At 41.5% G+C, this 27,899-nt stretch overlaps 2 protein-coding genes across 8 annotated transcripts in view; one reads left to right on the top strand and one right to left on the bottom strand.

The window, feature by feature from the left end:
* TBC1D8B (TBC1 domain family member 8B) lies at positions 1 to 26,815 on the top strand. 2 transcript variants are annotated; one of them, XM_063416838.1, is made up of 21 exons: positions 2 to 210; positions 2,425 to 2,535; positions 4,595 to 4,713; positions 5,292 to 5,517; positions 6,412 to 6,652; positions 7,442 to 7,649; positions 9,275 to 9,442; positions 9,998 to 10,147; positions 11,275 to 11,425; positions 11,639 to 11,853; positions 12,281 to 12,398; positions 13,134 to 13,419; positions 14,743 to 14,872; positions 15,529 to 15,627; positions 16,878 to 16,946; positions 17,431 to 17,671; positions 18,327 to 18,392; positions 18,483 to 18,566; positions 19,385 to 19,441; positions 19,766 to 19,863; positions 20,162 to 26,815. In XM_063416838.1, exons 1-21 carry the CDS (start codon positions 81 to 83, stop codon positions 20,561 to 20,563), a joined length of 3,369 nt encoding a protein of 1,122 aa, XP_063272908.1. In that variant the 5' UTR covers positions 2 to 80; the 3' UTR covers positions 20,564 to 26,815. The 2 variants fall into 2 exon arrangements, with proteins under 2 accessions (XP_063272909.1, XP_063272908.1); XM_063416839.1 differs by lacking the exons at positions 17,431 to 17,671; positions 18,327 to 18,392; positions 18,483 to 18,566; ... (1 more) ...; positions 19,766 to 19,863; positions 20,162 to 26,815 and adding an exon at positions 17,217 to 17,282 and having other exon boundaries at positions 1 to 210.
* Positions 24,211 to 27,899, bottom strand: part of PASD1 (PAS domain containing repressor 1) — a 50,233-nt gene continuing 46,544 nt past the window's right edge. For all 6 annotated transcript variants that reach the window (XM_063416841.1, XM_063416842.1, XM_063416844.1 and 3 more), the window contains one exon: positions 24,211 to 27,892. In XM_063416841.1, the coding sequence (XP_063272911.1) occupies positions 27,719 to 27,892 (174 nt within the window). In that variant the 3' untranslated portion in view covers positions 24,211 to 27,718. The remainder of the gene's footprint in view (positions 27,893 to 27,899) is intronic.

Raw genomic sequence — 27,899 nt, forward strand, 5'->3', positions numbered from 1 at the left:
TCCCTGCCCTGCCTGGCACCGCAGCTGCGAGCGCGGGGCGGGCACGGCGCTGGCAGCGCTCTGCCGTCAGGGGCCGCGCGATGTGGCTGAAGCCCGAGGAGGTGCTGCTGAAAAATGCCCTCAAGCTGTGGGTGCAGGAGCGCTCCAACCAGTACTTCGTGCTGCAGAGGCGGCGGGGCTATGGCGAGGAGGGCGGAGGCGGGCTGGCAGGTACTGTCCCCGTGGGGTCGGGCCAGGGCTGGAGCGGGAAGACGGGGGTCTGTCGGCCCCGGGACCCCCAGCCAGAGCGGTGGGCAGGGGACCTGCTCGAGTTCTGCAGCCCCGGACCTTCCTGGGCTTCTCACGGGGCTATTCTCGCCTTCCTTACCCTGGGTAGCGCGGCCCTAGGGGCAGCAGAGTCCGGCGGGGACGGGCACCCGGCAGGGTTGGGGGCGGCTGGTGCTCTGGATCCCCGGGAGCTGTGTGGATTCGAGGTGACTCTGGATCCCCGGGGAGCTGCGTGGATTCGAGGTGACTCTGGATCCCGGGGGAGCTGTGTGGATTCGAGGTGACTCTGGATCCCCGGGGAGCTGTGTGGATTCGAGGTGACTCTGGATCCCCGGGGAGCTGTGTGGATTCGAGGTGACTCTGGATCCCCGGGGATCTGCGTGGATTCGAGGTGACTCTGAATCCCCGGGGAGCTGTGTGGATTCGAGGTGACTCTGAATCCCCGGGGAGCTGTGTGGATTCGAGGTGACTCTGGATCCCCGGGGAGCTGTGTGGATTCCAGGTGACTCTGGATCACCTCGGCACGGGCTGGAGAGCCTCTGCTCCAGCGGAGTCCAGCACAGCTTGGTGGAAGTGGACACGTCTGAAGAAGGACTGATCTGTGTTGCTTTGGCAAGATGCTCATTTCCAAATCGCTTTTCCTGCGTGCATCTGGGGCTGCTTGAGATGAACTCTTGCTCAGGCATTTCCAAGTGCTTGCTTACAGCTGGGTAGACAGCAGGGCTCTGCAGGTGCCCTCTGGGTTTTGATGGAGGTGAGGCTTCTGTCACTGCTCTCCTGTCCTTGGTGGCTGTTGACAGCATGGGAAGAACACTTGGATGGGAGAGATGCTGTAAGATGCTTTTTTGATGTGGCATTGCACATTTTACTTCTGTAACTTTTTTTGTAGATTCTTCTGTGCAAGTTATGTTTTTCCCTGGGCAGAAACAAAAGGAGTGAGATGTTCTTGAATTAAAATTGTGATTAAGAAAGATTAACGAGACAGGTGCATAAAAATGCAATTACATTTGTGTTTGCAGGTTTGGAAATATTCAAACCTCCTAGGTATAAGCCAGCATGATTTGCTCTGCTCGGGCTTAATTTGTTATTGCTGCACGTCACTTGAGAAAATTAGCACTTCCTTTAGGAAAAAGTGAAGCACAGCTGCTGTGTTATGAAATCGTCCCAAATGTCCCAGTACAATGCTGTTCTCCTGAAGAGCGTTTTCCAGCTGGTGAGACAAGGCTGGAGGTGACTGGGAGCCAGGAGAGGAGGAGGGAGGAAGAAATGCAAGAGCGAGTCACAAGGGAAGAACGGGACAATGCCTCAAAACAGGAGTGGAAAGAAAGATGGGCGGTGCTGCAGGGTTTGAGTAGCACTCATGACAAAGGATTCCCAAAAATACAGGAGTACAGTTGGTAAAACAGGCTTTAAGGAGGGAAGTTTTGAGGAAGTACCTGGAGAAAAGTACAGACAAAGGAGCCAAGGATAGATGTCAACAGAGGTACTTATCTGAAGGAAGGCTGGGAATCCTGGTGCTGTCCTAGGAACAGAATGAAGCCTGCAGGTGGATTTGTTCGTATGACCCCTCTGGACTGATGGGGGCAGGAGCAGTTTGTAATGTGTAGATGACACAGGGAGCTGTTGTGGCTTGTGTGCACACACACCACACTTCTGAGTTTGGTTGTGTGGATAACTTGTAAACAGCTACAGAAATGCCTTGTGCTGGTTGTGCTCAGCCTTGCCTCCCTCCCTGCAGGTGTGTACCTGCTTAGATTTACACTTCATTCTCTTTGTTTTAGAGCTCCCCTAAGGACACAGATGCTGAATGGTGCTCCATGGACTTGTGCTTATTGAAGGCTAGGACTGATAGATTTCTGGTTCTGCTCTGGTTTCACATACTGCATGACTGCCATTTCCATGGGAAATGGGGTCATCTCAAGAAACCTCTTCACCCTCGTTTGTGCCTCATGGCTTTTACTGGATCAAAATATCCCATCCCAAAGAAGTTCCTCTGGGAACACTTCATGCTCCCCTTGACTGTGCTTCTTATTTTCTCAGAGCTCATTAGTCCTTACTTGGGCAGCATTCCTGTTCCCCAAGAAACAAATCAGCGGGGAGTGTGCATTTCAAAACGTGAGTTTCACTGTGCTGTGTACATTTTCTTGGACACGACAGGTCTCCTGGTGGGAACACTGGATGCAGTGCTGGACTCGACGTCGAAGGTCGCCCCGTTCCGCATCCTGCACCAGACCCCGGACTCGCAGGTGTACTGGTCCATTGCCTGTGGTATGTACTGTGTGGGAAAGGAGGCTGCAGACTGTGCCATCCATTTCTAGCCTAATCCTCTCACGTCATTACTCATTCTTGTGGCCTCTGAATGGTTCAAAATATTTGCAAGCCTCAGCTGGACAGCAGAGTGTGGTTCTGGTTTTACAGAATAGATCTGTGGACTCTTCCTGTTACACCTTCTGGTTGCCTGCTTTCTGCAGGAGTCCTTCAGGTACCACAGCCTTTAGGCACTGTTGCAGTGACAGAGGCACAATCTTTGCTTTTGTAGGGTGCAAAGATAACTTGACACAGTTCAGGGTGGATTCCTAGGGTCAGCTTATTCCAAAGTGTGCTGTAGGTAGGAATAACAATAGATGCTTATCCTAATATTTGTGTTTACTTTGTCTTTGCATGTTAAAACATGCAGGTTCACAGTTGTGGTCAGAGCTGAATTCTTCCTCATATCTGATGCTCCTATACTATAACTTCTCTTTCTCATATTGCATTATTAATCAATAGGGAATGGAAAAGTAAATACAGATTTGTTCTTGTAGCTTTAATTTAATGTAATTGCATGTCACTTTAAAAGGGCAGCCTTAAAGAATTTGAATGGTTTGTGAATTGGCAATAAATAACATTTCAGGGCTGCTTCTGAAGATGTCAGAGCTGGTGACAGGCTATCAAAAAGTACTTAAATATGTATGTTGGAAGTGTACTCTGGGGAGTTCTATTGCCATCAGGTCAGGCCTTGAGAAAATACAAAGGGTAATCTTCATTTTAGGACTGAATTTAAATAGATTTTGTGCTGCATAGATATGCTTTACAACAGAAAGCTACATAATATAATTGTCCAAATTATGTTAGATTGTTTCTTCTGTGAAGAAATTGAAGGGATGACACTTTGTTCCTGCTATTACATATTAAAGGTCTGGAACAGTGCTCCTAAACCATTTAAACAATTACAAAAAGTTTCATTATTCCTGAGTCACCTCTGTGGCTCTGATTCCCATTGTGACTCAAATAATTGATCTACACGTGTAGTCTGAGAAAAATAATTACTTCTGTGATGTAATTGCTATGTTAATTACTCTTCATATAATTTGTTAAGTGTTGTTGCAAATCCACCCAGTGTAATGCAGTCTGACTATTTAACTATATTTAGAGCAATTCCTATTCATTCACAGGGCCACATTAATTCTGTGGAGTCCATTGAAAGTTGGTTAATTACCCTTTACAAATTAAGCTGAGAAAAAAGCAATTATTCAAGGTGTGTTCTTGCTTGAGGGTGTCAATAGAACGTGATCTCACTGCCTGCTTTGATTGGTAAGCATTCTTGTGGAGGATGAAGCTGCCAATTAATTTATATTCTAGAAGGCCTTTATTCAAACCTGTGTAAGTTCTTCCACTCTCCTGTCCCTCAGCATCTGATGGGAGTCACTAAAAGCACTGACTCTGTGCTGAATTTACTGACACCCTGCAGTTTCACTCGTGGCATCTCAGTCCTTGCTGCCTCCCTGGTTACAGAAATATTCGCTTCACATCCTCACACGTGTTAGGGAATTTGCAGGCTCTAGTCCTGAAGTTCTGCTCTGGAAACTGTTGTGGGCCTGTGATCAAAGCTGAGGGTATCAAAGGCACAGATTTAATTTCCTGCTGCTCCTCATGGGTTTGGTCTCACATTTCCCAAGTTCTGGCTGGTTAAACTGGGGGTGTTGCAGTTCTGCTGTGCTGTCCGTGTTGGGGAGGTGCTGCTGAGAGAAAGGAGCTGTCAGTCCAGCTCAGGTTTCAGCACTGAGCCACATAATGTTGACAAAGCTGAGATGCTTTTGGATTTAAAGGCCAGAAATAGAGCTGCATAAAGGACTTGAAAGATAAAAACACAGCAGTGTTTCATGTACACTGAATTTATTTCCAGTGTTCACAAGAGGTAACAAGAAATTTAAGACTTGTGATTTTTGTCTCGTGTATCTAAATTACTCTGTGACTCGGGAATTTGCCAAGTATTCTCTTGATTAATAGTTTTAATGAAATGATTGAAGTCTGTCCTAATTTAAAGTAATACTTTCTTTTTCAATAGGATCCAGCAGAGAAGAAATAACAGAACACTGGGAGTGGTTAGAACACAATGTTATGAAGACTTTATCAGTATTTGATTCAAATGAAGACATTACAAGCTTTGTCCAGGGAAAGATAAGAGTAAGTAAGAGGCATAATTGGGAAAAGCTAAGTATTTTTTTTCCTTTAACTGAACATGAATAATACGTCCTCTGTAGAATATTCAAGGACAGCATTGTAATTCTGCATATTCTAACTCAGTAGTATGTGACTGTGCCATTGTTTCTGTTTCTCTGCACCACAGCTAAGTAAGGTTGCTTGACATAAACTCCACTTGGTAAATGATACATCAGATGCCTTTAGACAGTGATCTAAAACTGTTGATAAATTATTTCACAATAATTTTAACAGTGCCTGGGAAGCATATGGTCTATTTTTGTTCATTCTATATATGCTAAATATTTAGCCCAGGAACTCTTGGGATTAAGTGAGGAAAATATGTCTGTTTCAGAAAAGGAGACACAGGAATGTGTGTCTTGCCTAAGCTGTGTGGGAGACCTGGTGGATGAGTCTGAAATAGCACATTTCATTTGTGACTTATGATTTGATCTTCAGACTATTTTTCCCCTTCTCAAACTTAGAACACTGCTGTGTGCATGCAGGTGCATCTATGACAACACATGGACACATGCATAAAGTAATGTGACTTTTTGTTGTAGGGTTTGATTGCTGAAGAGGGAAAAGATTCTTTTGTAAAAGAAGACGATCCTGAGAAGTTTCGTGAAGGTCTTATGAAGTTTGAGAAGTGTTTTGGATTACCAGAGCAGGAGAAGTTGATTACCTACTACTCATGCAGTTATTGGAAAGGCAGAGTGCCCTGTCAAGGGTGGCTCTATCTCAGTACCAACTTCCTCAGCTTTTACTCCTTTTTGCTTGGAGCAGAAGGTGAGTGAGCCTTGGTGCTGTGTCCCTTCATGCTTCACTGCTCCTCTTTCAGATTAGGAGGAATTCTTCCTGTGTGCTAAGGGAGTAATGTGAGCAGTTGTCAACAGAGATGAGCAGAAGCTGCCAACATAATTTATGGAAATGCATACATTTGTGTAACAAACTACACAATACCCATTATTATATTTCCTTAATTCAAGCTTCAGAGAGAAGGCAGACCTCCAGAAGTAGCTAAAAGTTGTCCATCATCTTTAGTTCATGCTGCATTATTAACTCTATGAGGGTTACAGTTATTTCTTCACACACAGGCTTAATATTTCACATAGCTGCACTACACACTGGAGATAATTGCACATAACTCTTTTTTCCCCTGTGTAACATTACTTTGAAATGCCCAAACAAATGCCCCTAATAGTGTGTACTGTAACAGCATTTATGTGAAAAATGGAAAACATACAGAAAATAGGATCCTTTCAAAGCTGGTTTTGATCTGTATTGAGAAATGCCATAGCTGAAAGGCACAGCTCCTCTACATGTCAGAAAATGATGGATTTAATTTAAGAAGCCCTGTTGGTGAGCTGTTGAAGGGGTTGGCTTGTATGATGGTGTTTTCTTGCTACAGTTTCACATAAGAGCAAGGAAAAGGTGATGTAAATTTGTGTTGTCATACATGGTGTGTGTTTTAACGTTTTTCTAAAAAATTCTTTCTAATGGAATTAATTTTTAGGGAATATGAAGAGAATGCATTTTATGCTTATTAGTTTGTAGTCCTTTCCAAGTATGTTATCATTTGACTATGTTGTGTAATTATATTTTTTTAGTGCTGCTACTGCTGCATTTCTTTTTTAATACAAACAGATATTGTCTCACATATCCTTACATTTTTATTTTCAGTAAAACTTATCATCTCCTGGGATGAAATATCAAAACTCGAGAAAACTTCCAATGTGATCCTAACAGAGAGCATTCATGTGTGCTCCCATGGGGAAGATCATTATTTTTCCATGTTTTTGCACATTAGTGAAACATTCCTTCTCATGGAGCAGCTGGCAAACTATGCAGTTAGGAGGCTTTTTGACAAGGAGACATTTGAGAATGATCCAGTCCTTCATGATCCTCTGCAGATCACCAAGAGGTAATGCTTGTAATTGCTTCTGATTTATGTGTTCTGGGCCCAGTGTTTCCTTAGGCAAAGAGGAAGAGAATCCTTGTCTCAAGGAAATAATAAATATCAGCAAAGCTGATATTTTCTTAACCAAGTGTCTCATTAAAATGTTGGAGCAAAGCCATGTGAGGCATTGTGATTTGTTGTTACTTGGCAGGATCTGAAGTCTCTATGAAGGCAGGAGGTGATCAAATCTTCAGTGCTGGTCTTCTAACTAAAAGGTTTATATTAGTTTGAATTTTGAAAGGTTAAACTCCTTCCTTTTCCTTTGATTCCTCAGCTGGAGAGGGATACTGCTTCTACAACAAAAATACTGTTTCTGGCTGCAGTTATTTATTAATTATTAAATTAAAAATTAATTTATTAATTTTTAAAAAATTAGCCTATGATGTTTACAGCACGTGCTACATTTCTAGCTAATTAACCCTCTGTCAAGCCAAAACGTGTTCTAGTTTTAAATGGATTATTCTGATATGTGGGGAAACAGAGCACATTATGCTATTCGTATTTTTTCTGCACTACCTGTAGGCCCTGTAGTGCTCAGCTGTGTAAGAACATTATTGAATCTGGTCTTGTTTAGTGACACATTTAAATATTGAACATTGAACCGTCCAGATTGATGCCACAGATTCTGGGAGAGGAGAGCATGGAGTTTTGTCTTTTCCCAAGATATTTTTGACTTTCGTATTTGTAAAGACATTTAAAACTAATTTAATTTTTTTTTCTCTTTTCTACCTATGTGTTTTGTTCTTAATGCAGAGGCCTGGAGAGCCATGCCCACAGTGAGCAGTTTAGTGCATTCTTCAGACTGCCTAAAGAAGAGTCCTTGAAGGAAGTTCATGAGTGCTTCTTGTGGGTTCCTTTCAGTCATTATAACACCCATGGGAAAATGTGCATTTCAGAAAACTACATCTGCTTTGCTAGCCAGGATGGCAGCCTGTGCAGTGTCATCATTCCACTGAGAGAGGTAATGCAAGATACAAATCAGTTATATCAGCAGTTTTGCCCTTGTGTAGTTTAATGCCAGTTTAGCAGATTTTCATTAGAATCTTCTTATTTTATGTGATGTCATGTATTTCCCTCTACCTGGGTATTACATGTAGTAATTCTCTTTGTAGGTTTCTGGAACTGCTTTCATGTTTCAGATTTGTTTCTCTGTCTTCTTGCCCTTTTCTATTTACTCTTATTTCTGTAGCTTGGTACAGAATCCAAATTTTTTGATACTTCTTTTTATTAAATGAAAAAGCTTTTGCTTAGTACTTGTGGGTGAGTTAATGAGACATTCTCAAGGTAAGAAGTAAAGAACTGTAGTGGATAGGGGATTTTGGAGATTAATATTCATGCTGCTGTGTTTTTTAGCTCTTTTTTGCAGCAGTTGAGCAGTGCTGTCTGTTCAAAAGTCTGTAGGAAAATCCAGTTGTCAAGTGAGCCAGTAGCAATAATATCAACAGGCTGTAAGGGCAGAGTAAAGACCATATAGCAGAGGACACAGCTTTGGAATTTCTATGGAGTACTGTAGCAGACTGCAGAATAACTTGTGGGATTAAAAACCAGCCAGCTCTCTTCATTCCTGTCTTGACTTCATGTGATCTGGGACATTGCCACGTTTTGGTCTTCCAGTGTTAAAAACTCTTCATCCACACCAGACACATTTTACAATAGCCCACAAATAAACCAGGTTCTATAATTGCTCTGTAATTGCTTTACATGCTCTGTATACACACTGCCTAATGTAAGATACCTGACACAGGGGGTGAGCTGTACTAATTCCAGCAGTACCCTTGGTGTTCCCCACCTACATAAACCAATTTATTTGATTATCTATAAATAGTGCTGCAAACAGTAGAGGCTTCCAGAACATGAGAGGCTGTGTTAAAGGAGCTGGCTCTGAATTTATTCTTATGGACTCAGTCAGACCCTCACTGTTTGTTCTACAGAACTGCAGTTACCTCATTTCAGTGGTCTTTCCTTTTTTACCTCTAACAGTCTGCTCATTGATTTTTTATTCTTTGCCTTTAACAACATGAATATATCAGCAATGCCAGTCAGTCTAGATTCTCATGATTGTCACGCTTGAACTTGCATGATTAAACTGTTGTAGCTGCTCTAATCTGTAGCTGTTCCATCATGGCAATTAAAGTCAGCTCTAGCTGTCATGTGTTATGACAGCTGTTTTGACAGGGTATTCTCAGTGGAAATTCAGTCTTGTAAAACTTGTTTCATTTGATTACTTACAAAAGTCATGTTTTCTCTGCTTTTGGATGGTAAGGAAAAAAAGCAACTGCTTCAGCAGGTAAAAGGAGACAAGATTTTCAAATAAGCTGAGCTCTCACAGCTGGAAAAACCTTTTTGAAGATTTCTGGTATTCTGTCAAAAATCTGTTCCATAATACTTAGTGCCTTTTGCTAAAATAGCTACAGGCAATTGAGCTTTCAGCTTATAACTGTGTTACCTAGTCTGCTTGTGTTCTTCATACACCATTTCATTTACACGTGTTCTTAACAGGTTTTCTCTTTTATAAGTAAGCAGGTAAAATTCCTTGCTTAAGCAGGTAAAATTCCTTGCTTAATTGATGTGTCCTTGGTTCTGTAGGTCACAGGGGTGGATAAAGCAGATGCAGCCAGCAGAGGAGTCAGCATTAGTACCAAGGGGAAAACAGCTTTTCGTTTCACAGAGGTGAGGGATTTTGAACTGCTCGTGGCAAAGCTCAGAATGAAATGCAAAGCAACTGCGAGTCCACAACACATCGTGAGCACTGAGGTAACTGCTCTGGCAATTCTCATTTATTAGAATTTGTTCATAGGAGTAAGTCATGTACCTCTGGTTTTAAGGTTTGGAAAAATAAATAACTGCCCATGTGAAAGAGAATGAGTTGGACAATGGTGCTACTGTGAATGCATTCCAGTTCGGGTTCTTTTTCCTTGTTTTTCATCAGGTTTTGAAAAACAACTCCAGCTGTAATATGCTGGGTTTTAAGTGCTCTCAGGTTTTCTATATAGCTCACTATATGAATGGGTCTTTCTTTTTGTGGTGATGGATGGTCAGGCCTCCCTATCCTCATATTCTCAGTTCTCATGACGAATATTTGTCCTTTCATAACATTGTTTTTTGCTTGAGAGATGGCTTTTTTTTTTCCAAGCGCAGCCTCCTGAAAGCCCAGCTCTGCAGAGCAGGGACTGCAGTTTTTAATTTATTTTAGAAGTCTGTATCTGGCACCTGTAACTTAATATAACGAACAATGATTTTCTGATATCAGTGCTGCTTCTTGGAGGATTCTTTGTTATTTATGAGTACCACTGTTAAATTTTTTTCAAGGTTGCAGCTGGTTCTGCTGCTGATACTCCAAAGGATTTTGGTGCAGGACAGTCAAAGATGGGCCAGAGAGATAACAGCAAAACTGTCAGTACAGAAGCACTGATGACTGTCTACCATCCTCAGGATGCTGAGAACCTTGACTCTAAAATGGTAAGGGATAAAGTGGCCAACAGTTCTTGGAATTGAATTAGGAAGGAGTGAAGTATATCAAAATGAATTCCAGCCAGGCTGCTGATGTCCTCGGAGGCTTTGCCAGTCTTCTTTCATCTGCATTTTCTGTATTTGGAGTCCACAGGGTGCTTTTTCATAGCTCCATTCAATTTTCTGCTCATCTTGTTTAATAATGATATGCCTTATCTTCATGGAGGTAATTTCTCCTGCTCTTCCACCCCTCAGGGAAGAGTTGGCTGTTTGTTTTATGATATTGAACATGTTGCATTTCCATCTGAATTTTCAAGATACGAAGTCACTATAAACTCTCTGGGAGCAAGGAGAATGTTCTAAGAAACTGACTTAACTTCTTCCTTGTTTCCTTCTTCTGCACCACTGTCTAACAAAATTATGCTCTGGAGAATATTTATGTAGTTGTTTTTGCAGCAGAACATCCAATTTTTGCTTCTCGATAGTACATGCAAGAAGACAGGTTTTATTTCAAAATGAATCTTCCAGCAGAACTGACTAAATTAAGATATGTAATTATTTATATTAGAAATACCAGAAAATAATAATTATTAATTAGAAATACCTGTCCCTTTGGGCAGGACAAAAGGGAATCCGGATTTTTAAATCCTACTTATTATAGCATGTTGAACAAAAGTGAACAAAACCTCCTTTTCCTTTCAGCACCTCTAATTGCTATAACAGTGTTAAATTTGAGTACTGCATGCACAGAAATTGTAGTGGTGACATTCACCCTGTCTCAGCCCTGGAGCACCTGATCAACAATTGCCCTGCTTCAGAGAAATGTCTGTTTGACCCTCCTGTGCTGTGGCAGGCGTTGGTTTCTGTCAGATGGGATACTGGATTAGATCTGCCTTCTGTCTCATCTTGTATAAACATACTTTAAGGAATAGTAGGTCATGTATGAGGTGGCATTTTATGCTAAATTTGTGCTCTGATTTGCTTCGGTGCTCATTTCACACATCAATGTGGACGCCAACGCTGCAGTTCCCAGTTTATATGAATATAACCGGGAGCAAAATTTACTTTTGATCCCTGAAACCTGAGGAAGATCTACCAGTATACTTAATCTTCTTGTTATCTTCTACGTTTTGTAGCTGAAGGAAAAAATGAAGGAGCAGTCGTGGAACATCCTGTTTGCAGAGCGGGGCCACGGGGTCAGCATGTTTCGAACAAAGAAGACTCGAGACCTCGTCGTAAGAGGCATCCCAGAGGCATTAAGAGGAGAGCTCTGGCTGCTCTTCTCAGGTACTGCATAACAAGTATAATTGGTTCATTTTGAGAGCCATCATTGGCAATTTTCATTGCTGAGTGATTCCATTAATTTCAGTAGGATTACTCTGACACATCAGTAATATCTGGAGATTCATGAGGTACCTCAGTATTCACCAGGAATTTTATACAAACAATCAAATGACTGCTTTACTGTCCTCTAATATGTGGAATGCAATGTTTTGGCAGGTGCTGTAAATGATATGGCATCCAACCCTGGTTATTACACTGAGCTGGTGGAGAAGTCCTTAGGAACCTGCACTTTGGCCACTGACGAGATTGAACGAGATTTACGTCGCTCCTTGCCTGAGCATCCTGCTTTTCAAAGCGATACAGGGATTTCTGCCCTCAGGAGAGTTCTCACAGCTTATGCATTCAGGAATCCACAAATTGGATATTGTCAGGTATAGCAATTTTGAGAGTGTTTTGAGGTTGTTGAAATATTAGCTCATGGTAGCACCTCATAAAATCTGTCACAGAAATGTGGAATAATTTCTTGCTTAGTGGTTCACTTACTTTGCTTATTTGCTTATAAAATGAGTTTTTACATTGTACTTGAATTAGTTTATAAATGCTGTCATGTCCACTTCATATATGCATTTGCGTTCTAACAAAACATACAGCACTTAAAATATTTTTATGTACTTTAGATACTCTGTTCTGTATTTAATAACATAGAAATAAAACTCTTGTCCTGGATATGGCTGTAGGTGATCCCAGCACTTTAAAAATGTGCTGTAAAGTGCTTTCAGAAATAGAAATTCTAAGAAATAATACCAGTTGTGTTTTCACCATCTTTTCTCTTAAATATTTCCTGTTTGAATGTTGCAGGCAATGAATATTCTGACATCAGTGCTTCTGCTGTATGCTAAAGAGGAGGAAGCATTCTGGCTTTTGGTTGCTGTGTGTGAAAGGATGCTCCCTGATTATTTCAATCGCCGCATCATTGGTAACATCCATCTGCTTTTTTATCTGTCTTGAATTGAATGCCAATGGTTATTCATTAAAAATACTGAATGTCAATGGTTGTTCATTAAGAATAAATGTAAGGAATGAGCTGGAGAACTGACCAGTGGAGAGCAACCATTGCATTTGTTTCTGTTTTGTGGAGTAGAAAATGGAGGATACAGAGAACATCCCATGACTCCTCCTTAAATAGGCATGGATGTGATTTTCAGATATTGTCAGAATTCTAGGCATAACTACTCAGGAAATAGTCAGTTAAAGTATTATACTGTTCTTTTGGAGTTATAACTGCAGTTCATACTATTGATTTGAAACTTAGCCAGTTTAGATAAAGGAGCAGGAGTTACTTCAGGTCCACACTTGGACTTTGATCTCATATGCAGTTCTTACAGGTGTACATGTTAGAAAATGGGGTGTGAAGTTTCTCTCTCGTTGCAGAGGGACTGTATTGGCTGCCAGGAGAGTCACTGGAGGCAGCCATGCACTCACCAAGGTCCAGCACACTCCAGGCATGCCCCAGGCTCTGGCCCCGTGCATGGAGAGCTTCCAGCATGGGGAAGGAGCCGACGCCTCCGTGGGCCTGTGTGTGCTGGGACCACAAAGCTGCACTAGGACAGGAGCTTTGTTTGTGGCTGCTGCTCTGGGAGGTGTTTGGAAGGTCTCTGGTGCTGCTCTGTGCTAAGATCTGGGTGGTGGTTTTGTTATCCTTTCCCTGCAGGTGCCTTGGTAGATCAGGCAGTGTTTGAGGAGCTCATCAGGGTTCACCTGCCTCAGTTGACAGACCACATGACGGACATGACTTTTTTCTCCTCGGTCTCTCTCTCCTGGTTCCTTACCCTTTTTATCAGTGTGCTGCCAATTGAAAGTGCAGTCAATGTGGTGGACTGTTTCTTCTATGATGGAATAAAGGCAATCTTGCAGCTGGGCCTTGCAGTGCTGGAATACAACATGGAGAAGTTGCTCACTTGTAAGGATGATGCAGAAGCAGTCACTGTTCTCAACAGGTATTAATGTAGCTGTTACTCTTTCAGACTGCAGAGCAGCTGATATAATTGCATATAGATAAGTCATTCTGAGGTAGCTGAGAAGACATCTAGCCAAGACTTCCAAAGGCTTCAAAGGAGTTAGAGTTCATCTCAGGCTGAAATTCTGGAAGAGATGGCCAGAAAGTGGGCCTCGATTCTCTGAAAATCCCATCCTATATACAAATTCTTCTAAAACTATAACTGTTTTGTGAACTTTAAAGAAAAGCAATGTACTTTTCACCTTGAATTTGTATCATGTATAGAAGGCAACTTGCCTTGATGAGATGATCTAAAGCACATTATGACTGTTCCAGACAGTTCAGGCATCAACTTAAAGGCAGCAAGTTCTTCAGCTTAGTTTTTATAGTTTAGGCTGCTGAATCCTCTGCTATTAATGGTTTAAACCAGAAGCAAGATTAAAAAAATATAATGAGTTCAATCATGGCAAGATGTCTATATGACAAGATATGTTCTGTATTAGCAAGTGAAGTGTGCTAATTTTTTAATTAGCACACTTTTTTTTAATTAATAGTTTAAACTGACGTACTGCAAACAAAACTTGTACAGTTTTTGCTTCACTAACTAAATTCTCTTGTTGATGCTGTGGTTGTGTATCATGGAGTATTAGAACAGCAAAATAACTGTGCTGTAGGAGTTAATGAGTAATGACTGTTAATAACTGATAATAAGAATTTCTGTTTAGTGAGGCTTTTATATGTTGCATGTTTGAATGAGGTAGAAGCTACAGAATTATTGAGGAAAATGTAGTTTTTATTATGAGACCATGCAGTCTGGTGTTTATTGTAAAATCTGGCCTCCCCACTGGCTCTATTTAGGTTGGTTATGTAGGTGTGATAAGCAGGTATGATAAGATCAGGCATTGGCTTATACACCTGGGGGAATTAAGATTGTCTTGTTCACAGTTCAGGACAAGCCTTTTTCCCTGTCCCAGTTAGTACAACCTTGCTATATGGATTAGAAAACCAGAGCAGTGCCAAGTGGAAGGGACCTTGGAAAGAGTCTTGTTTAATTTCCCACTCAAAAAGGAATTTCTGCTAGCATTAGATCACATAAGCTCAGTCTTAAAAACTCCTAAGGCTAGAAACTCTACAAGCTTCTCTGGGTGGGCCGTTCCCATGTTTGTGTATCTTTGTTACTGTTAGAGCACATTTGTGCTACTGGCTCTGAAATTCTTGTTTTTTCTCCCATTCTCTGCACGCTTTTTCTTCAGTAGATGCCAATGTTATTGTTCGATTGTACAAACTGGTTCCTGCTGATTTCTCATGTGTTTGCTTTGTGCAGATTTTTTGACAGTGTCACTAACAAAGACAGTCCTTTACCTCCAGCTGTGCAGCAGGGCTCCAGCCTCAGCGACACAAAGAGCGACCACCCCAAAGTGGACATCACTGATCTCATCCGAGACTCAAATGAAGTAGGTGTCCCTTTGGGCCTGCTTTTGCATCCCCTGCAGTGGTAATTAAACAATTAAACAGTGCAATTGCATTGTATAAACTAGGGTAGAAAATTTGTCTGGATTGGTAGGAAATTTGGCTCTGCATTTTGTGGAGCCTCACTGAAAACCTTACAGTTTGCTTTTCTGTTGCTTTGGGTTTTGAACTGCCAGAAAGATGCTTTTCAATCTGTCCTGAGGGGAGTTCCCAAGACTCATCACAGGTCGTGTATTACCATCCCTCATTCATGTTATTAGTATGTTAATTAAATGGCAAAATACAGCAGAAAGAGCCTTTGTGGTATACTAATTTGAGACTAATTACTGCACATTGCAGATACTGGTAACTTTTGATATAACAATGTATATGAGAAGCTGTCTACAGGTGTTCATGAGAGAAATGAGTTTAAGTGAATGGGACTTTTTTAAAATAGGGACTTTAATAGGGACTTTTTAAAAAGTTACGCTCATTTAGGAGAATGCTAGTGCTGTAATAAATTATTTTTTCCTCAGAGTTTCTGTGATCTTCCTTTGTGTCCATGCCTGTGTTGTGCTTAGATGCAAGAAAGACAAAAATACTTGTTTAGATGTGTGTCCCAGGAGCTGATTGCACAGAATGAAGGTGCTTTTCTTCTCAGAGGTACGGTGATATTCGCTATGAGGATGTGGAGAGCCTGCGCTGCAGGAACAGGCTTTTTGTCATCCAGACCTTGGAAGCCACAACCAAGCAGAACGTGGTGAGTGACTTGGAAGAGTTTCAGCCTTCTCCCTGACGAAATTCATTCCCTTTTGGAAGGTTCTGAGAAGAGCTGCAGTTTCCAGGGCCAAATATATGATTTTATACTGAATGCCCTCGTGTCTGCAGGGTGTCTGTTAGCTGAGGCTTGGCCTGTGATGTTTTCAGGCTGTAAATCACAGCGTGACCTTCTGCTCTCATTACAGTGACACCACTGCCAACACCTCTGAATTCTGGCACATCTCTCACACTCTGTGTGGATTGGAACAGCCTGACCTATATTTCTGTGTGCTGATGTTAATACTTTTCTCTTAGAGGCATGGAGCACGATGCAAAAAAACAATTAAGCACCTGCATTTTTACTGCAGGAAGCAGCACTGAAGAGGTTGTGGTGCATTCAGGGTTGCTTTTTATCTGTGTTTTGTGTGAATGTCTGGTAATGTGGCAGCTCTCCTATCTCATCCTTTCAATTCAGACTGCTCAATGAAGGTGGAGGTTGTGAGGAGCTCCCTTTATTTTCTGTTTTCTTCAGTGGCTCATTTCCAATACTTGATGATAATACTGGTCTGTCCACCACCCAGTGCTTCTTTCTGTAGTAAATGTGGCTTGTAGCAACAGAAACTAAATGCTGGTGGTTATGCTAAGATGATATTGTTGTATTTCATTTTACAAAATATATATTGTGAAGTTTGAAGCTGGTCTTATAGCAAACTTTGTTTTTTAAAAGCTGTGAACAATTTTTTTTTCAATTTAAAAAAATGAGGATTCAGCTTCACTTTTGAGAGCTGGACATGCATTTGCCCATTTAAAGGAAGCTGTGTGTTACGTTGTTACAAATAATTGAGTTTTATCTCCTGGGTTTCATAGTGTAGACTCCATGTCCCTAAAGGTTTTTTTTGTTTGTTTGTTGTTTGTTTGTTTTTTGGGGTTATTTTTTTGGTATTTTTTTGTTTGTTTGTTTGTTTTGTTTTTTGGGTTTTTTTTGTGTGTGTTTTTTTGTTGTTGTTGTTTTTTGTTTTTTGTTTTTGTTTTTGTTTGTTTTTTTGGTTTTTTTGAGAAATTATTTATTTTCATCTATAATCTTCTGATTACTTTTTAAAAGAAGTGCTATTCCTACTTCTAACTGTAACATGCCAAAACCTGGAATATGCAAATAATTAATGTAATATTAAGTCTCCCATAATTTTATTCTATGGGCTTATTCCAAAGAGGGAAGACACATTAATTAAATTTTTCTTAATTTTGTTTCAGCTACGTGTTGTGTCTCAGGAAGTAAAATTCAGCCCTAGTGATCTTGAAGAGCTTTATGAATTATTCAAGGTAATGTGCCATTTTCCTCACTTACTAAACAGCCAACTTAACAGTAGACTTTGAAATGGTTTGAATAAATAGAGAAAAAGGTTGGACTTTATGTTTTACATGCCAGCAGTACTACTGATTATAGTTAACTCCTCACATCTTTCCCCTAGAGAGACTTGTTGTTTTTCTAAACCCTAATATTCAATCTTTGCTTTGCAGAAGGAGCATTTCCTCTCCTGTTACTGGAGTGTGTTGTTTCCTAAACTCCAATATTCCATTTTTGCTTTGCAGAGGGAGCATTTCCTCTCCTGTTACTGGGTTGTGTTGTTTCCTAACCCCTGATATTCTGTTTTTGCGTTGCAGAAGGAGCATTTCCTCTCCTGTTACTGGAGTGTGTTGTTTTTAAACCCTAATATTCCATGTTTTCTTTGCAGAGGGAGCATTTCCTCTCCTGTTACTGGAGTGTGTTGTTTTTAAACCCTAATATTCCATGTTTTCTTTGCAGAGGGAGCATTTCCTCTCCTGTTACTGGAGTGTGGGCAGTCCTGTCCTGCAGCACCACGACGCCAGCCTGCCCTACCTCGAGCAGTACCGCATCGACTGCCAGCAGTTCAGGGTGCTGTGCCACCTCCTCAGCCCCTGGGCACACTGTGCCAACAGAGACTCCCTGGCCCTGTGGGCATTCCGACTGATGGATGAGAGCTCCAACTGCCTTATAAACTTCAAACAATTTGCCTGTGTTCTTGGTATGGCAACAAAATATAACATGAGTTAATGTTATATAACATTCACCAGGCTCCTGGGGTGTATCACCTTCCACACACTGTACAAAAAGTTAAGGAGACTTCGTCTCTTAACACAGGGTCAAACTGTGATTTTTATTATAGAGAGAATAATTCCCTCTTGGAGATTAAATTTAAATATGGCTTGGCCATCAAAATATCCAAAAATTAGGAGTGGTCTGATCTCATTGCCCAGCCTGTTTGGTTTATGATGAATCTTTGTACTAAATCATCTTATACACAGATTGTGCAGGATGACCAATGCCTTATACCTGTGGGGAACTGAGAAGTTTCCTTGCCTCACTGCTCTGCTCCTTTCATCTTGTTTTCAAAGTGGTATTGTTCAAGAAACAAAAATTTAAGGGAAATGCTGAGATGTCAGTGCTGTATTTCTTTGGTACTGTGGTTTTATTTTAGTAAATCTAAAACATTGTTAGTGTTCTTCCATCAGTGTAGGCTAACCCCTACAGCTGACAGTGCTTTCCTTAAGCTTCATAGCTCATTATACTCCCTGGAAGAGAGGGCACATGTCCAGTTCCAGCCTCCCTGGGTTGTATTTGTTTAGGTTGAGTGTTTTAAAGTTTGGTCCAGTTGAATAGACTGTATTTTCCCCTAACAGATACAATGTACAATGGAAGCTTCACTGACAAACTCAAGCTTCTTTTTAAGTTGCACATCCCTCCAGGTAAGTGAGAATCAGTGGCATTTGGGGGGCAGCTGTCTCTGGTTTTTGCCTGGGCACCATGAACCCACTTTATTAAATCATTTATTTCAGCTTTTACTGAAGTGGAATCTCTAAGCCCTTCCAAAGGGGATGATCTTTCAAAAGAAGAACTGATCCACTTCAGCCAACTCAGCGGTGAGCTCCAGAGTGTGAGGTTTTGCCTGCAGAATACTAAAAGGAATCTATCCTGTGAAAAATGGGGAGCTTTCTTCTGAAAATGAGTAAATCCAGTAAATCATGTCCCTGTTAACAGAATCCCTTGTGAAGATCTCCTGTAGATAGTTCCAGTTTAATAAAGTTGTGCAGAATTTGTGGATAGCTCATCTTGAGTTCAAAGGGTGTTTACATGGAAATAGGGGAGTGTATTTGGTTGGCATTTTTCAGCATTTTAGTCAGCCTGTTGTGGTGTTGAAGTGATGGCTGTTTCATTTTTGCATCCTGGGCATAAAGGAATGGTATTTTCTGCCTCAAGAATTAAAATACCAAATCCATACTTACTTTGAGGCACATAAACAAGTGTTTCAAAATTCTTTGCTTTCATTTTAGACCAAGTGAGCTGAAAAAGGTTTAGTAAATTTATGGAGTTGATAAAATAATCTGTTTCAAATATTCTTGAAAGCTGTGGGATTTTTATAGGGAAGACAGATCCCTTTTTGGTTTTTAAAATCTGCCCAAAGTAGACAATATAAAGGTACTGTTTCTGCTGCTCTTCAAGCTGTGAACCATGAACATTATAAAGATTATTTAACTGATAGCAGTTTCATTTGTGGTCTACCTTACAGTGGCTTTTATTTTTATAGAAAGTATGAAGATTTTACCATATGGTTTCTTCTTGAGCTAATCTGTGCTGAGAACATTGAGGTTCTTGCCCCTTATGGAAGGATTTTTTGATAAGGGAATTGAACATTGGTCCTCTTTTGTGAAATAAATAATTTTTTTTTTCCTTTTTGTAGTTTCATCTGTTGGGGATAATCTTGAGAGTGATTCCTTGAAGAGCAGCCCAGAAAAAGGTAAAAGAATCCTGGTGACACATTTGGTAACTGTTGTCTTTTGGGGGAGTAGAGCTGGGAAAGTGTGTGGTTACAAATTAGGTAACATCAACCTTAGTGTGCTGCTACCATTCTGTCCTCTGATAAAAATGCAGTCATGGGAGCAAAAGGGCAAAAGTGAACTCTGGTCCTGTGCAGTCCTTGGCCCCACCACTCTTGAGAAGAAATGACTTTGAAGATGCCAGTTCTTGCCAGTTCTTTTGCTTATCATCCCTCATGGGAAGCTCTTAGTTCTTGTTTGTTCACTTTTTTTTTTCTTTTTTCCAATTCTTCCCCTTCAAAAAGGGAAGGGGAAGGTTGATATTCAGACATATCTGAAGCAATGGCAAGATGAACTTCTTAAAAAAGAAGAAAACGTCAAGGATTTGCCAAGAATGAATCAGGTAAACTGTTTGGGTCTTATTTAAGTCTATTTTGTTGTGAAAATTTACCCTTTAAATCCTGCTACAATATTTCTAAAGGATTTCTAGGATCTCTTTAATTTCACATCTTCAGAACATTAGATTTGGCTTTTTGAAGGGCTGTGATGTATCAAGAGAGGGACTTTGGGGGTTTCTCAGGGCTCCTCCGTGCTGCCATTAGAGCAGCTGCAGCGTGTGCCAGGCTGAGAACACAGCAGGAACTGAAACAGGACAGTGGTGTTGCTGCTCCCTGAACTCTCTCCTCTGCATCTCTCTGTAGTCTCAGTTCATCCAGTTCTCAAAAACTCTCTACAACCTGTTCCACGGGGACCCCGAGGAGGAGCTGCTGTACCGGGCGATCGCGGTGGTCACCGGGCTCCTGCTGAAAATGGAGGAGCTGGGCAGGAGGCTGCAGAGGCCCCTGTCCCCTGACAAAAATCCAGGTGCTGTCACAGAAAAGGGGCCTGGAGTGGCCAAAGAGAGGCAGGAGGAAAGCTCTGAGCAGACTGAAGGCAGCAGAGGTTTGGAAGGGAACCATGAATGGTCTTTTGCCTTTGAACAGATTCTGGCGTCCTTATTAAATGAGCCAGCCTTAGTGAGATTTTTTGAAAAGCCTCATGACATAAAAGCTAAAATAGAGAGTGCTAAAAATTTACAGCTTAAAGCAAGAACCAGAGTGTAATTTTCTTTACATTTGACTCTGAATTAATCACATAAAGTGCTTACAAATGAAGGCTGTAACTATGGAAATCAAGTCTGGTGTTGACATAGGGAATGAAGTTTGAAGAATTAGCTTTAAGTATCAGATTACTGGTATGTGATGTAAATAAAAATAGTTTGAAGCACAGTCACTTTCTTGCATTGTTCATAAGTTTCACTCCAAAAAAAAGGACTGAATAATAACTGTCTTTACCATGTGATTAAAACATGCAGCATTGCTTGGAGATCCTGGATGTGTATCTGTTGCAAACCTGTCTGAATGATTTGTTAGAGTATGTGTTCTCCAGGTTCTTTCTTTTATTGTGATAAAAGAAATGACTTTTTCCCATTTTCAATTTTAAAGGAGTGTCAACAGCTTGGAGGTTGTCTTCCACATTAATTAGTTATTTCCAAATTGCTTGTGGACTGGGGTCAAAGCAGGGTGAGGACTAAGAACAGAGCAACAAATAATATTGATTGTTTAAAATCAAGGTTTGGAAAGCCCAAGCAAAGGCCATCTGTAGCTGAGTGTTGACTGTTGAGCTGCTTAGGGACAGGTTGCTGTTGCTTCTTTATCTGCTGTCTGTATCTCAACCCAGTAATTACTGTTGCTTTTCTATAGCACTCCAGATTATTGCTGCTGTAATATTTTCCATCTGTCAGGATTCAAGGCAACAAGAAAATCCCCTTGAATCTGACTTGAAATTTTTATTATATAAAATATGATCTAGTAGAAATCCTGTGGAGGAAAGCTCTGCCAGTGTAAAAGCAGAGAAATGTGGACCTTGAATCTTTGGTAGCTGGTGCTAGAAAGCATTCAGAGAAGGAGGGTAAGAGCTTGTATTTGAACAACAGCAACATAAGGGGGGAGTCTGTGTTAAATTAGTTTAAAATGTCTGTTTTTAAAAGCCTGTATGACAATCTTTCTCTGCAGAGCAGCATTATTTTTATACTGTGCATATTTTTTTAAAGAAGCAGAGTGGGGATGGTATTGCTTTTCTTGCAATACAAGTGTGAATGAAGAATAAAACAAATTTCTGACTTGTGTTACAGGAACTTTGAGAAATGCCATCATTGCGGTTGGTGGTAAATCTATGAATTATGTCTTACACTCTCCTCAATACTCTCAAGTATTAATAAAGTAAAGTTTTACTGAAGAAGTCCAAAAGCCAGATCATATATGTGGAAGATGAGGAAGCTTTTTTCAGAAACCTTCTCAAAGTAATTGCAGTTGATACAATACAATATAGTCCTGATTTGTATTTTTATGTATAAAATATAAAAACAAATGTATCCATTTATGTGGATATGGATAGGGCCACACTGAATTACTTTCTCAAAACATTTTCTAAATTAATTTCTAAACAAAGTTGTTTAGAAATACCAAGCAGATGATGTTTTTCTAGTCCAGGATGTGCCCAGGTAAGGTTTGCTCAGTAATTCTGCAGATAGCCATGATGAAATTATTGCAGCCTCATGAGAACAGATACACTGCCCATACCAAAACCTTTTGTAGGTTTATGAGAGATCCTGTTTATGTCATCAAGTAATCAAAGCTGTGCACTATTTGCTAATCAACGTAACAGAGATATGAAAGTCTTAAAGACTTTTTTGACTGAGAGCCAAGATGTGATCTAAGTGCAGAACAAGGTGAAGGAACTTGCAAAGTACAACAACCCTCTGTTGTTACCTGGTTGTAAAAAGGTGCTCGGTTTGTACAACACCCTTTTCTAGCAGTGCCCACCCCAGAGACTGCAGAGCCTTTGCCAGCTGGGCAGGAGCTCTTGTCAGTGTCATATCTGTGTAAAAAGAGCATAAATGCATCAAAATAGATTTAAGGCGAGAAGTTAGGATATGTAGGGGAACCCCAACTTGCATTAACTGCATGGATTTTTTTTTTTTTTAATTTTTTTTTTATTTTTTAAATTTGTTTATATTTTTCCCCAAAAAGGGTGGTGTCTTTAAATTGTTCCTGTAATACACCTGCAGGCTGATCCAGGAAGATGAGTCCCAGTGCCCAGGCACCCAGTGTCAGCAGGATGGAGGGTGGAGTGAGGTCACTTCCAATAGGTTCTTCCTTTTGGAACCTCTGGATCAAGGGCTGATTACCTGGGGAAATGCAGATGTAGCAAGGGATTTCCAGGGAGTGAACCCAGAGCTATGTTTGCTGAGCTATCTCATCATAATTTAAGTTGGGCTCTGCTTGTGACACAGGAACTCTGGAGCTTTGTCCAGCTTCTTTCCTTCCCTTTGCTATTCCAGCTCCTTCAATCCCTATTCCAGACAGGCTGGCTAAAAAATCAACAAAAAATAAACAGCAGTTTAGCTGGCACTGGCAGAGCTGGAGCAACAGCAGCTCGTTCCCTTCCTTCACTCCTGAAGAGGGAACTTCAAAGCCTTCCCCGGTCAGGGACAGAGATCCCTGTGCTGTGCTGCTTTTTAAAGTTGGTTTAACTTTAAAAGGCTCCCATCACACCCCCTGAGGGTGCTCACAAACAGGGAGCAGCTTGGCTAAAAGAATTCTGTTGTGTCACTTCACTCACCTGTGTTACTTTTTTCTGGAAGTCTCCATGAACTTTTTTGCCTTTATTTTCAGGTTCAGACATAGGAAATAAATGAAGTGGCTGCTGCCATGTGATACAGAAAAATCACTTTTTGTTTCCATCCATTCCTAAAACAAGCCACGTGTTCATCACTCTAATGGCTGAATAATAACAATGTAATTTTAGAAAACTTTGCTACCATAGTGACTAAAAAAATAACTGTGTGTTGATTTTATCAGAAGTTTCTCATCCACTTGTACCATACAAGATTCTTGATTGTGATTGCTGTTGTTATCTGGACTAAACCAGAAGGAAATATTCAGATTTGTTTCCAGAAAAATAGGCTATTTTGTCTTTTTTGCTATAGCTTTGTCACTTTACCAATATGGCAGCACACGTTTGTGTTGACAGATTGGCTTTTATACAATGTGTTGTAAGACAGATGAGGTGTTAAATAAAATATTATTTCCCTTAAGAAAAAAAAACAAACCTGTGTTGGAGGCACTATTATTTCCTGGGATGGCCTGCTGCAAAAGTTCCTTCAAGAGTGTTGGTCAAATTAAAGCCAAAGTAAAACAAGGAGCAAGCCAAAGCCCCTGGTGGGACAGCAGCCTCCTAAAAGTGGAGGAAAAATAGAGACTGTGACAGAAAAATTATAAAAGAAAGGCCTCATAAAATCAGGCCTGATTAAATAGGTAGCCTGTCACCTCTTCTAAGAGTAGTCAAGCAATTTGCAAGTTCCCATGCAAAAACAATCTTGGTATGAAAGGTTCTGTAACACAACAACCTATTTTTGGCTGGAAAATAAGTGCATCTGTTTAAACAATAAGATCTGTTCCATCAGAACCCATAAAGGAAAAATATAAACAACCAGAAAAACACGTAAACACAAATCACCTTCTGACCAAAAAATGAAGTGGTGAGAAAACTCCCAGCCAATAGGTGCTGCACACGAGGTCTGTGAAAACTTTATAAAATAAAGTGAATAAAGAATTGGCTTTTCTCACGTGAAGAAAATGGACTCTCAGCTAACTCTGATCCCTAACAGACCCACACCACCCAGGGAATAACAAGAGTACATAGTGTGTAAGAGGTCCTACAAGTATTATTTTATTTCTTCATAATTTTTTTTAAATACTATGTACAATCTGTTTAAAGCTTGTCAAAATGCATGGGCTCCCATTCAATGGAGCTGTGCAGGGACATAGATTTAAAACAAGAATAAAATCTTTACTGTTCATCTTCATAAGACACTTACTTTTTCCCATTACAAAATACTTTTAAGAATAGTAACATTTATAAATGTATTTATATTCAACATCATATAAAATAAACCAAGATTTATACTCAATTCTAGACTTTTTCTTCTTTTCTTTTCTTGCATGGACTGTATACAATATATACAATAACTTCTCATTATATTTGTCAAATCAGCCTGATTATACCCACCAGGCTTTAGCTTATATGTACAAATATGCTAAAAGTGCAAGACTTTATTATTTAAAGCTGCCTGTGTTTTCAGAGGTCTGGAATTGTGTGGCCTATATCTATTTCTATATAGATATACATCTGCATACATATACATGTATATTAAACCCACGTATATCTATATATAATTATAGTATATAGGTACTTGTGTACTAAAAAACCTCAGAATATTTATGACTGATAGGTCAACACCAACACTGGAGGCCAACCTGATCACGTCCCTGCCCTCTGCTCCTCACCACATCACACTTCTGTTTTCTTGTAGGTGGCTGTGGGGGCATGAACCAAACCCCCCAGCAACCCTCAATTCCAAAAGAGTCATAAAAGCACAGGTCATGGCTAACACCGAGGTAAACAAATACAAATCAACCTGAATAAAGAGAATTTTTTAATCCCGTCTGATTTTTTTGGAGAGTGAGAATAATAAGGCAAAACCCCCCCCTGGCCCTGATTCAGCCTTGCCCCTGGTTGGAGGCAAGCTGAACAAAGACCAAGCAAGCCCCAGAAAGGGTGGGTGGGATTTTGTCTTTTGGAAGGTGTTGAGAAAATGAGATTTTTTCCCTCACTGCCCGTGAGGGAGTGCCTGGGACTGTGCAGCCCCCACCCAGCAGCCAGGCTGACCACTGGGGGGGCTCTCAGAATTTGGGGGGCTCGTGATAAAGTGCATTTTTAGGTCTCTGCTTTTAGCAAGGCTGAGCTAACATGTAAACATCCTCACCAAGCTCCTGTGCTCCTCTGGGAGGGGCTGGGAGCAGGGGCTGTGCCCCCCATCAGCAGGGCAGTGCCCAGGGCTGCACCCACCTCCCCCAGAACCCCTTCCCAACCCTATTTATTTATTTCTTTTTTGGATTCACTGTCAAAGCCACAGCAATGCCAGAAAACTGCTCTGCCTCTGCTGCCTCCCTGCCAAGCCCTGTTAAATAAATAAATACCCCCCTCAAGCCCCTGAGCAACCACCAGCACCTGTGGGATCCATTTGATGCCAGTGCTGGGTTTGTGCTGAGGGGACACTGCACACCAGCCATGGGGATGAGCTGGGGTGATGCAGGTTTAATGGGGGAGCCAGGGAAATCACAGCCTTTCCCTCCAGGCAGCCACCCTGAGCCACAAACTGTGCAGTGCTGGGGCACTAACACAGATCTGTGTGTTTGCCTCCCCTCTAATGTTATGTGCCAAGGCTGTGGTGGAAAAAAATCCCACAACCAACTCCCCAAAATAAAACCCCTTCCCACCACGTCCTCGTGAGCACCACTGCTGCCTTAGAGTGGGGAGAGGGAGACCCTAAAACTAACAGTGCTTTAAAAACAAAAGTTTCCTTACCCTGAAGGCTCTGTGCTGGTCCTTACTACAGAACAAACCTGCAGAGCCCCAGGTGTTCTTATTTCAGCTCCAGATTGCCCCAGGTGCTCCAAATCCCCCTGCCAGCAGTGAGGGGACCCATGGACAGCCAGGGCTTGGCACAGCTTTTATTCACAGATCCACCTCTGCCCTGCCCCAAACCCCAAAGCACCCCAGGGCCTTGTGAACGCTGACCCCAGCCCCAGCAGCCTGTCCTCCCCCTGCCACATCCCCTGGGCAATGTGGCACAGCAAAAATCCATCCCCTTCCCCAGGAAGAGCTGCTGGGACACAGCCCTGGGTGTGCCAGGGCTGGAGGAGCCCTGCTGTGCCCTTTTCTTGAGACACAGGGCTGCTGGCAGCTGCTTGTGCCAAAAACTGCTCCACCAGGAACACCAGGAACACCAGGAATGCCAGGAACGCCAGCTGCTGCAGTGCCCAGAAAGTGGCTTGCAGAAAGAAAAGAAGGAAACAAAAACCACCCCAAAACATCATTTAAAAAAAAAGAAAAAAAAAAAAGGCAAAACCAAGCATTCTCGGCTTGGTTTCAACAGACATTAGGAACTAAACATCAGGAATTAACTCCTCTCTAAACCTTGCTCTGTCTGCCAGCTGGAGCTTTACTGCTAGTCCTGGTCCTAACCACCCACTGCCTTGCAAAGTTTATAGTAATGGCCAAACCCATCTACATTTGGGCTCTAACAGTGCCCAAAGTTAGTACTCGGCTACTAACACTTCAAAAATGTACTTTTTAGTTTTTCCTTTGGAAAGACAAAAAACAGTAGGGACACTTAACTATACACCCACTGAGGAATAAACTGTTTTTTCAATTCATGAATATAAACTTACAGTTAAAAAGTGACAATTTACAAAAATACAATTTATTGCTGACCCTACGGGCTTGTAACATCGTGTGTTGTGATTATACATTTTGGATTTGCCAAATTGAAACATGACCTAGCAAAACCACAAAGTTTGCTGTCATATGCTGTTCTATGCATGTTTGTTTGTTTTTATGTATAGAAACATATACAACTACCTCACTTGGAAAAAAAAAAAAAAAAAAGAGTAAAGATTCTTTGTCTGTAACCTGAAAAATATTTGGCTACAGGGATTAAAAACCATACAAATTTTTCTTCACTTGTTAACCAAAAATAAAACTTGACAAATATTGTACTAGCTGCGATGTGAGCTGGTATAACAACAGTAAGAAATTCAGGCAAAAGTGGTGTTATGTAAATTAGCAGCATTATCCAAACTCCTGGAAAAAAAACCTGCGGGACTGAGGTATAGAAAAAGGAAAAAGAATTCACAATGGACCTACTACAGCAAAACGAGTTATGTACACGGTAATCCAACGGTGTCCTGCGGACTGGTACAGTCTATGTGCTCCAAATGCTGGGCTTAAATTCACAGTGACTTTCAGCATTGAAGTCCTGAATGGAAAAGTTTTTTTTTTTTCCATTGCAAACCGAGCTTCGTGACAGCCTGACACACCTCAGCTCCCTGCAGCGAGCGTGCCACCCCTTCCAGTGGCACCAGGGCTGGCCCAGGGCACACCCCGCTGCTGGAACAGCAGCCTGCTGGAGCTGGCTGCATGCAAATCCCAACCAACGGGGCCCTTGCAGCCATGCAGCCCTGCCAGGGTCACCCCTGCAGCCACCAGCTCCCCGGGCAGCCCGAGCTCTCCGTGCCGCGCGCCGGCGGCGCCGCGCTCTGCCGCGGCTCTCCTGCAGCCGTGTGCTCCTCGTGGTGTCCCAGGACAGACCTTCAGGGCAGCTGCATCTCGGGCAGGTCGGGCAGGTTGCAGGGCTGCCCCTGCGTGTGGTGGCTCTGCTGCTGCTGCGGGTGCAGGAAGTAGCTGAGGGGGTTCTGCTGCGGGGCGTGGGGCGGATGGAAAGCGCGCTGCGCCGGAGCCCCGGGCACCAGCTCAGAGCCTTGCATCTGTGGG

The sequence above is a fragment of the Prinia subflava genome, chromosome 20 (assembly GCF_021018805.1).
Source record: "Prinia subflava isolate CZ2003 ecotype Zambia chromosome 20, Cam_Psub_1.2, whole genome shotgun sequence".
Taxonomy (NCBI): domain Eukaryota; kingdom Metazoa; phylum Chordata; class Aves; order Passeriformes; family Cisticolidae; genus Prinia; species Prinia subflava.